The following is an 11,483-nucleotide window of genomic DNA, read 5'->3' as shown; positions in this document are numbered from 1 at the left end:
TTTATGCGTTTGTGTTTCCAAATTAGCCAAGACAAGAACAGGCCTGTGAGAAGGAGAGCGGAAAGCAAATGCTTGGTTTAGAATATAGATATAGGTAACCTACACAAATCATCACTCGACTTTTTCTTGATCATTAAACTTAAATCAAGCAAAGTAGTCATGATTTACTGTTGTAGTAATTCAATAAATATCATCGCAATTTACAATAAATGTGACAGATAACATAATCAAAGACCAAAACCATTCTAATTAAAACTAGCTATGATAATGTCCATTTCCTTTTTAACAATTATTAGATTTGTCGCAATTTCTTGGATCTACAACCCCATACATCTGAGATCCTAGTTCCTATGGAAGTTAAATATCTCTATTCGAAGATGATTTCTGTTAAGCCAGTTCTAGAATGTCCATGGTTACCACAACATTCTTTCATATAGCTCTAGCAACAACCACCAAATTCTCTCTTCTCCACATTCTTACAACCATGCCTAGTCTCATGCATTGGAATGTCTATAGCAGTGTGAGGTGGCTCACTATTATCTGCAAAACACTTGTTCGGATATGGAAGACCCACTGGGTTTGGGGCCTCCAAACAACAATGCTCTACAAAGTTTCCTAATGCTTTAAAGTCAGTATGGTTTTCGCCACAAGTGGAATGATAAGGATCGTCTTTTTTCTCTTCCTGATTGGACAAGTGATGTAGATCCCCCTGGTTTTCCCCACGGAGATCATTCGATTCTACGCACAAGCCTGAACAGCAGTTGCTGGGATTGTTGCCCCCAATCTCGTGATTGACAATGTTACAACTTCCCTGGTCACAATGCTTTGCTTCATGACTATGACAAGTATCATGTGTCCCTAAACATTTACCGCTCCCACATGAATTTGAAGATGAATGTGACTTGGAATTGCTAGATTGACATCTTGAGGCACAGCTAGAAGAGGAACACTGTTGGGGCTCACATGCCTTTCGGACCTTTTTGTCTACGTTACCATGTCGAGCATTATGAGATGAATGACAATGGCTGGTTTTACATCCATGTTTGTCCATATGTGATTTAGCTGAAGACTTGCAACATTTTCCTGCATGTTTGTGTGTTCCTTGTAAAAGGAGCATGCTATTGAAGATAACCAACAAGCATGTGCCGACATCAGCAAGAACCGCTGCCCACACAAGTGGATGACCAGCAAATGCCAATGCCAGAATAGCCACCTTAGTTCCGATAGACAAAATTACATTCTGAATCACTTTACTTTGAGCCTTTCTCGCCAGTTGGATAGCTTTTGGTATCTTTCTGATGTCATTTGACATGAGAATCACATGCCCTGTCTCTGTTGCAAGGGCAGAACCCGAAATGCCCATCGAGATACCAATATCAGCTGTAGCAAGTGCAGGTGCATCGTTAATGCCATCTCCAATCATTGCTGTTGGCCCTTCTTTCTTAAACTCTTTGATTCTTCTTGCCTTGTCTTCGGGAAGAAGTTCTGCATAGATCACATCTAGACTATTCCCCAGCTGCAAGTAGTATAAATATAAGATCAATCATTTCTTATCCACTGGGATTTAGACTTTCCAGCTTAAGCTAAATAGAATATCAATAACTAGAACAGAAGTTCTACACAATTTATGCACAGAGTTCGTAGTGTCAACATTACTATTTGGATTTGTATGAAATCATTTGTAGCATTTCAGGCAAAAAGTTCAAGGCCCGGTTTATCATAAGTTATTGGAAGTGCACCTGTTCTTGTACGTGCATGGCTGTTGCTTGATTGTCTCCTGTTAGCAAAGCAGTTTTGATCCCCATTGACTTCAGCTCATTTACGGCCTCTCCAGCACCGGTTCGACAAGCATCCGAGAGACTGAAGATTCCAGCAGGGTTTGCTCCACAAAATACATATCCAATGGTCTTACCTTCCATCATATTGCCTTTTAGAATTGGAGCTATATACATGATACTCGCATTAGAATATGAAATCAGAATGCTTAACAATTTGGTTCTGCAATTGATCGTGTTACTAATTGTATTCTGAACTGAGGTCTATTAAATAAGCTGAGGCAAAAGAAACAAAAGTTTTCACCTGTTCCATGAGCTCTCTCTGATACTTTTCTGCTTCCGATGTAAATATCTCTTCCATCAATTCTCCCATAAATACCTTCTCCAGGGAAATTTTGATAATCCTCCACAGTTTCAGGCTCTGGTTCAATTGAATGTGATCTTCCGTATTCTACAAGTGCAGCTGCCATTGGATGACTTGACTTGCTCTCAATGCTTGAAACCCTTCAAAAATATTGTAAGAAATATTAACATCCAGTAGCAGATTTCTGCTTACTTGGGTAAATAGAATCAAATTTATTAACACGAAAAATGGGAAACGTGCCACTGCTGCAACAACTGAAAATATGAATTCAATTGCTTGATTCCTTCAATTTTCTAATCAAAGTAACCACTAATCATATAAAAGTATCAAAGAACATACCAGTAAAGCAATGTGTTGAAGCTTGTATCTTCGCAGAGAGATTGAAAATCGGTCACAATAAATTCGCCCCTGGTAAGTGTGCCAGTTTTGTCAAAAGCTGTGATGTTAATCTTGGAAAGAGTTTCGAGATAGTCGCCCCCCTTAACCAGAAGTCCTGATGTTGCTGCTCTTGTAAGTGCACAAAAGGTGGCAACAGGAGTGGAAAGGATAAGCGCACAAGGACATGCACTCACCAACACAACCAATGCCAAGTGAAACCAGTAGTGAAGGTTATGCACTCTCAATGCAGCTGGAATCACGGCAATGCTGGTTGATACAACTATAATTGCTGCAAATAAGATGAATACTATTACTATGTTTGCACTTGATATTGTTTCCTTCCCTAGCTAAGTTAATCTCCATTAATGTAGAAAGATTGTAGTTAAGAGAAGACCCTGATAAATGCTTAAGCCTAGATGAGAATGAAGTAACCTGGGGTGTAGAACTTAGCACATTTGTCTATAAATCTTTGGGTGGTAGATTTGCTGTTTTGAGCTTCCTCCACGAGCTTTGCCATTTTAGCCACTACACAGTCTTCAGCCACGGCTGTGGTTTTCAGGCTAATGTAACCTGTATGATATTATAGAAATTAGAACCCAAAATTCCATGTGCTTAAACAAAATAAAGTGATGTTACCATTTAGATTGATGGTGCCAGCCCAGACGGTTGAATCCTTTTGTTTGGGAACAGGAAGTGATTCTCCGGTGAGAGTTTTCTCGTCCACTTCACATATCCCATCGACGACGATCCCGTCAATGGGTATAACTTCACCAGCTTTGACTGCCAGCACAGTGTTCAATTTCACTTCATCCGCATCCACTTCTTCTCCGCTCTCTGCTATCACCGCTTTTTGAGGACTTATACTCATCAATGAACACATTACTGCAGTAGCCTGACATAATCATGCTTAAAGTTAACCATGTCCTCTTTTTTTATTTATTTAAAGACTCTTGTTGAAATTTGTATACGATTTTAGGTACATAATGAGTCGTGGCAATTAAAATATAACAAACCTTATGGCTTGCTCTTGACTCCAGCCATTCCGCAGTGGTGAAGAGGAAGACTATAGTGGCGGCTTCAGTGTAGTCCTTCATTGCTATGCTCCCCATCACTACAACAAACGAATAACAGATACCATACTTCAAATTCTCTTTTCTTTGATATTAACAAATAACAATTTAAACGCATTTCTTTGTTATATTTTATATAAGACGTTCTACTTTTTATTTACAATGAATTAGGCCCAGTTCTCTAAAACCTGCTCCCTTTTTTCCTTTTAAAAATAACTAAAATATTTTTTTACTATAAAAGTAAATAAAATTTTCCTTTTAATGTTGATTTAAATTATCAAAATTCATCTTAAATATGTATATTTAAAAATTCTCATATTGATATTGTTGTGTGCGTATTAAAAAATAAGGTTAAGTTTATAAAAAATAATAATTTTCTAATGATTCATGTTCAATAATGCAAATAAACTGGAAAATGCCTTGCTAATAATGATCTATTTTGGATTAATGAAGGCTGATTATGAATCAATACTCGTCAAGAATACATGGACCGGAAATGACCCAAACATTGTATAGACCACATTGAGCACTTTAAGATTTATTGGGAAAATATACGAAAGTTTTCTGCATTCCCTTTTGTTTCGGATTAGAGTTAACTACGAAATGAAGATAAAACTTAAATGAATTTAGATTAAAATGATAAGAAGCCAAAAATAATTTGATTATATTCCAAATTCAACACTAAAAACAAATGCAATTATCAGTTTTATTTGATTAGCCCTAATAAAAACATGTGATCCAAAAAAGACCTAATTGGATTCCACCAGAAAAAGGATGTTAGAGATAAGGGATAGCAGTTGAGGTGTTAGATTGGGACAATCACATAGAGCTTAAAAAGGGGTGGGAAGAGAGCAGAAAGAAATAAAGTAGAAGGGAAAACAACTAGTAATGGCAAAGAGAAATCTTAAGGGACTCCAATACCAATTCCTATTCTTTTGTTTTTTCTTAATTCTTACGGTCATCCTAAAAGGAAAGCTACAAGCGGACGCTACCCAAAACTATCTGATAGTTGCCTTTTATGTGCAATTCCATTTTTGGCGATTGCAATGCTAAACCCAAGTCGCAGCTTGTTACCACCAAAATAAATTGTTCCTGGAAGAACCCAGGATTCATTATATCTGAAAAATGTTTTCTTTTTTAAACATAATTAATTTTTTTGATGATGTTTTTAAAGCATAATTATATTTATCGAGTAGCAGGTCCATTCCTGAATCACGTCTGTCTAAGGTCCTTTTTACTTAAACGCCTAAAATTATTATCATTTTCTTAAAATCATATTTAATGTTACCTTTTGTTTTTTTTATTATCTATCATTAAAAAATTAACAATGATGCTAATGTGGTATTTTTAAATTATCTTTTCACTTTCCACTTAATTATTAGTTTATGATTTTTTTATAAGATGAAGAAGATTGAAATCTAAAGTGGGCACTCTTAAAAGAGGAATATACTTATTTTATGTGAGTAATTAGATGATTAATAAAATTACTTGATATTTTATTTTTATTTGATGTATTTATTAGATAATTTATTAAACGCATTAAAAACATTTACATATGAATTTATTTAATTTTACTTATTCTTATTATTTAAGTTTTAAAAAATCCTACAACGCTCTACGAGTAACGATGAGCACCGCTAACGATGAGCACCATTAATTTTAAATTTATAAAATTTTAAAATTATAAAGTACTCAACGTGTAATTATAAATTAGTTTAAAATCTAAATGCAAATTATTTAAAATAAAAATATTAATTACATTATTTTTATAGGGTAAACTACAGATTTACTACCTAAAGTTTCACTTTTGGTACATTTTAGTACCTGAACTTTCAATTTTTACAAAATCAGACCTAACTTTTATTTTTTGTTTCATTTTGATACCCGTTGTTAAAAACTTAACTATTGACATGGCATAATGTGATAATTTTCTTTTTTAAATTGCTACATCACATCAGCAATCAAATAATATATTTTTATTCAGCTTATAAGGTGATGACACATGTCACCACCATATTGCAATAAAAGTGAAATAATTGTGCTTAGCATGGGAATTAAACCCACCCTCCTCGGAGGAGAAGAAAAGGCTTGGCCACTAGGTTAACAAGGTAATTGTCACTCTTTTACCACAAAATATAATTACCATTACCAAACAAGATATTTTAATTAAAATTTGGACATAAACTTAGGACTTCTCAAAAAAAATAGTGTACAAATCATTAAGCTAATCTATAAAATTAATTATATAAGATCAATTTTATATTTAATTTATATAATTATTTAATCAAAGACTAAATTATTTTAAATCTAAAACATTTTTTAGTGTAAACTATACAAAATATTAAATCCTTAAAATAAATATTATTTTTGAACTTCATAAATCTATATTAATTTCATATTAATTAAATAAATATAAAATTTTAAATTATTTACGATAAAAATAATTTTAATATTTATTTATTTTAAATTTATATTATATGATCATAAATAAATATTTTAAATTTATTTTTTAAAATAGTTTAATATTGATTTTTTAAAAACATATATTTAATTATTTTTATTTAAAATAAAGTTAAGAAAATTTAATTTTTAATTAAGTAATTTGGTTTATAATGAAAAAAATATTTTGTATTTTTAAATAATTTAATATTTAATTAAAATTTGTTGTTCTGGGGTGGTAATGGAAATAATTAAATATGGGTTATGGTGATTTTTATACTATTAACTTGCTTAGCCTTCAATTCCTTGGATGCACACAGATTTTGTTGGTTTTATTTCATAGGGTGGTGACACGTGTTATCATCCTTTTAGCGGAATAAAAATATATTATTTGATTATTGACGTGTTAATTTAAAAATAATAAAAAATTATCACATTATGTCACGTCAGTTATGTCATTAAGTTTTTAACGACGAGTATAAAATAAAACAAAAACTAAACATTATGTATGAATTTGTAAAAATTGAAAGTTCAGATATCAAAACGTACAAAAAATGAAACTTTAGGTACTAAATGTATAGTTTACCTAAACAATTTAAGTTTAAATTTTTAACTAATTTATAATTATACGTTGAGTACTTTATAATTTTAAATTTTTATAAATTAAAATTAATGGTGTCCATCGTTAATAATATTTATTATTGCTCGTCGAATGTAGAAAAATCATCCTTAAGTTTTTTGATACTTATTATTGGGAGTCTAATTTTCATCCATAAGTTTTTTTATTTTTATTATTGAGAGTCTAATTTCTATGTTCACACTATTATTATTATTATTATTATTATTGTTGTTGTTGTTGTTGTTGTTGTTGTTGTGATAAACACAATTGACTATTTAAATGTCAGAAACGGGCTGAGTAGGTCTATACATTTGTAATCTTTACTAATGAGATATAACAAAGCGACTTTTCTACTTTTCTGGTTTTTGTAAGGTGATCATCAAATTAAAGACCTCACAACTCGACGAAAAATGATAGAAATTATGGAGGTTCTAAATGACGTGACCAAATACCTCAAAATATTGAACCAATCAAATTTCACATAATTGAGAAAAAAAATTATCTCAAAAAAGAAAAATAAGATATCCTCCGATGGTGGATATAATGTAAGATTTAAGGTGTACATCCCCACCTTTTATATATTAATTTTTTCCATTTATTTATAATGTATACTCTAAAATTTTATTATTAATATATATATAAATTTTTAAAAATATTTTAAAATCCGTAATTATTGTATCCTACTGTGCATTATTATTGCGAGAGAACCTTTACGTCTTTGAAGGGTTGGACTCCCACCTCCAAAAGTTATGTACTAAAAATGTAAAAGATAAAAAGAAGGGGGCAAAAGAAAACACTAAAGATACAAAGGCACATATTAAAGACAACAGTAAAGATATAAAGGCACTGATAAACCACATAGTTCTGTTATTGTGCTGCATAAATTTCACCAAATTCACTTAAACCCAAGCAAGTCCAGAAGGAAAACATTTTAAATGCTTTTTTCCACATTTATTTTCAAATCTAAGGTACCTTTTTTACCTTAAAAAAGAAAAACCCTCACTCCTCTAAAATTATTTAACACAGTTTGAAAAGTTAAAGCAAAGGACACTTTTTTGTTCCACATTTATATAATTAAAATTTAAAATTAAATAATACAAGGATAAGTTATGTATTTAGTACATAAGCTATTAATTTAATTTATTTTAGTATTTAAACTTTTATTTTTTTAAACCATACAAAATAATTAGTTTTTATTTTATTTTAGTACATCACCGTTAAAAATTTAACATGATTATTACACAAACTATTAATTTTTATCCATTTTAATACCTAATTTTTTTTTAAAAATTTAACATTAAATTTTAAACGGATAGTAAAATAAAATAAAAAATTAAACTTTAAGTATAATTTTAAAAAATTAAAAATTTAAATATCAAAACGAATAAAAATGATAATTTAAATACAAAACACATAATTTACTTAAAATAAAAAGAAGATGACGTAACTTTAACCTTGGGTCAATAAAAGGTTGACAACTAGTCCAGAGCCACGTCAAAATCACGTAATTGTCACATCAACAAAAAAAAAAGAACAGAAAAAAACTTTAAATACAAATAAAAGTACAATGGTATTAAAAGCTTTGTTTTTTTCTTTAAAGAGAGAAAGTTAGGTTGTTGGCCCGTGATGAATTTTGCATGCGCTAATCAGATGAACGATTAGTGTGCGAAAATGGAAAGGAAAAAGGGTATTTAATTGAGAAGGTTATATCAGATCAACAATAATAAAGCGATGTACTATTGGTTGAATCAGTTTGATTTACGAGCGTTCATCATTAGAGTAATCTGAAGTTGAGAATTTTTATCCCAGTTATATGGCATAAATATGTCATGAAAAATATGCCCAGAATTAATAATTAGTTTTTTGCTCAACAAGAAACGCATGCATCCAAGTAAGTATAACTCTAAGATTTGTTGATTACCTGCAATCAGCAAGAGAATGTTGATATCCAGCCTGAAATTGGTGATGGCCGCATAGCCCTTCAAAAGGACGGGGTAGATGCCAACAACCACCGCTGCCACAGCTGCCCATTGCAAAGGACGGTACACATACTTGAAAAGGGATATCAAAAGCAGCAACCCACAGGCTGCTGCAAAAGGGCTTGGCCATTTCTTTTGGTACTTTATCTCCCCATGTGCTCTCACATTTGCTTCCAGTCTTGCTTGGTTTAGAGCTTTTACTGTTCAAATTTAACATCCAATAAGCCCAAACTCAAAACATTTGTTGCTTTCCCCAATCATTTCTTAATATAATGGCCCCACTCTTAGCATCAAACCAAACATGCTTCTCCTCTCATAATAAAGCTGCCCAATCATATAATTATATCATTCCTAATTTAATCACAAATGAGATTTTAAAATCAAGTTTTTGTATATATACTTCTAAAAAATCTTGTCAGTTTTTTTATATAAAAAAACAAACTATCACGTCATTCTCACCAACGTATCAAAATATTAAAAAATTTACAAAATCAAATTGTATATATATTTCTTTTTCCTTTATAAGTGGAACTTCTGGCATAAGCTTAAAAGCCGTTTCTTTTCTTCCTTTTTCCGAGGGGGAGTGGTTGTCCAAAGCCGTTTCGAGAACAACAAATTAACATCTAATGTTAAAGAAGATAAAAAAGAAAAGGTTTACCGATTTGAATCTGAGAAACAAGGAGATTATCGTGAAGAACAATGACGGTTCTGGTAGGAACAATCACAGATACTTCTTTCACCCCTTCAACTGATTTCAATATGTTTTCTATTAGCGGAACCTCAGAGGAACAGCATAGTCCCAACACATCAAAGTAGCTCTTCTGCAGGTTTTTCTCATTTGCATCCATTTCTTCTCAGTTGCTGCAAACAAGGAAAATCAATATTTAGAAGCTGATCCAGTTTGAGGTTTCTCAATTGACTGAAAGAGAAGAGAAAAACATAATCATGAAAGTTTGAAGATGTTTCCAGTTGTATTTTGATTATAAAAATCGCTGTGATTAAAGAGGAGAGAAGATTTTGGAATTAGAAACATTACCTTTGTAGGAGAGGAGAGTTGGAGTTGGTCCAGGCTAGGAAGGGTTTAAGTAGAGATGATTGTGAGAACTGTTCAGTGAGACGACATAATTAAGAAACATAAAAGACAAAATGAAGTGTATGATAATAATTAATATATCAAAGAAATAATCTCTAGTGAATTTTTTGTGTGTGATTTTGGATGGGAGTGGGGAATATAATGGACTTATCTCTCTCACCTTTCTCACCCAAATAATGCAGAATCAAGGTTTGCAATGGAATCCACGTAGGAATCCACGTTTTTTCCAGAATTTTATTTTTTAGTCATATTTTCGTTAGTTTTTATGAATTTTGTTTCATCCATAACTAGCACATTTGTCTATAAACCTTTGGGTGGTAGATTTTCTGTTTCGGGCTTCCTCCACGAGCTTTGCCATTTTAGCCACTACACAGTCTTCAGCCACGGCTGTGGTTTTCAGGCTAATGTAACCTGTATGATATTATAGAAATTAGAACCCAAAATTCCATGTGTTTAAACAAAATAAAGTGATGTTACCATTTAGATTGATGGTGCCAGCCCAGACGGTTGAATCCTTTTGTTTGGGAACAGGAAGTGATTCTCCGGTGAGAGTTTTCTCGTCCACTTCACATTTCCCATCGACAACGATCCCATCAATGGGTATAACTTCACCAGCTTTGACTGCCAGCACAGTGTTCAATTTCACTTCATCCGCATCCACTTCTTCTCCGCTCTCTGCTATCACCGCTTTTTGAGGACTTATACCCATCAATGAACACATTACTGCAATAGCCTGACATAATCATGGTTAAAGTTAACCATGTTCTCTTTTTTTATTTATTTAAAGATTCTTGTTGAAATTTGTATACGATTTTAGGTATATAATGAGTGGTGGCAATTAAAATATAACAAACCTTATGGCTTGCTCTTGACTCCAGCCATTCCGCAATGGTGAAGAGGAAGACTATAGTGGCGGCTTCAGTGTAGTCCTTCATTGCTATGCTCCCTATCACTACAACAATCAAATAACAGATACCATACTTCAAATTCTCTTTTCTTCCATATTAACAAATAACAATTTAAACACATTTCTTTGTTATATTTTATATAAGACGTTCTACTTTTTATTTACAATGATTAGGCCCAGTTCGACTAAAACCTACTTCCTTTTTTCCTTTTAAAAATTAACCAAAATATATTTTTTTACTATTAAAGTAAATAAAATTTTCCTTTTAATGTTGATTTAAATTATCAAAAATCATCTTAAATATGTATATTTAAAAATTCTCGTATTGTTGTGTGCGTATTAAAATAAGGTTAAGTTTATAAAAAATAATAATTTTCTAATGATTCATGTTGAGTAATGATTCAAATAAACTGGAAAATGCCTTGCTAATAATGATCTATTTTGGATTAGTGAATGCTGATTATGAATCAATACTTGTCAAGGATACATGGACCTGAAATGATCCAAAGATTGTATAGACCACATTGAGCACTTTAAGATTTATTGGGAAAATATACTAAAGTTTTCTGCATTCCCTTTTGTTTCGGATTAGAGTTAACTACGAAATGAAGCTAAAACTTAAATGAATTTAGATTAAAATGATAAGAAGCCAAAAATAATTTGATTATATTCCAAATTCAACACTAAAAACAAATGCAATTATCAGTTTTATTTGATTAGCCCTAATAAAAAACATGTGATCCAAAACAAGACCTAATTGGATTCCACCAGAAAAAGGATGTTAGAGATAAGGGATTAGCAGTTGAGGTGTTAGATTGGGACAATCACATAGAGCTTAAAAAGGGGTGGGAAGAGAGCA

The 11,483-nt window shown here is 31.8% G+C and overlaps 1 protein-coding gene across 2 annotated transcripts; it reads right to left on the bottom strand.

The window, feature by feature from the left end:
* Positions 1-226: 226 nt before the first annotated feature.
* Positions 227-10,687, bottom strand: LOC120138168 (putative inactive cadmium/zinc-transporting ATPase HMA3). 2 transcript variants are annotated; one of them, XM_039153744.1, is made up of 9 exons: positions 9,283-9,485; positions 8,567-8,824; positions 3,531-3,628; positions 3,154-3,409; positions 2,950-3,087; positions 2,479-2,806; positions 2,080-2,279; positions 1,740-1,942; positions 227-1,516 (listed from the first exon to the last, which is right to left on the bottom strand). In XM_039153744.1, exons 1-9 carry the CDS (start codon positions 9,470-9,472, stop codon positions 440-442), a joined length of 2,748 nt encoding a protein of 915 aa, XP_039009675.1. In that variant the 5' UTR covers positions 9,473-9,485; the 3' UTR covers positions 227-439. The 2 variants fall into 2 exon arrangements, with proteins under 2 accessions (XP_039009675.1, XP_039009681.1); XM_039153750.1 differs by lacking the exons at positions 3,531-3,628; positions 8,567-8,824; positions 9,283-9,485 and adding an exon at positions 10,572-10,687.
* Positions 10,688-11,483: the final 796 nt, after the last annotated feature.

Source organism: Hibiscus syriacus, unplaced genomic scaffold (genome assembly GCF_006381635.1).
Source record: "Hibiscus syriacus cultivar Baekdansim isolate YM2019G1 unplaced genomic scaffold, ASM638163v2 tig00002193_pilon, whole genome shotgun sequence".
In the NCBI taxonomy this organism is placed as follows: Eukaryota; Viridiplantae; Streptophyta; class Magnoliopsida; order Malvales; family Malvaceae; genus Hibiscus; species Hibiscus syriacus.
Note: the sequence above shows the minus strand (reverse complement) of the source record. Positions and strands in the feature narration are given on the sequence as shown.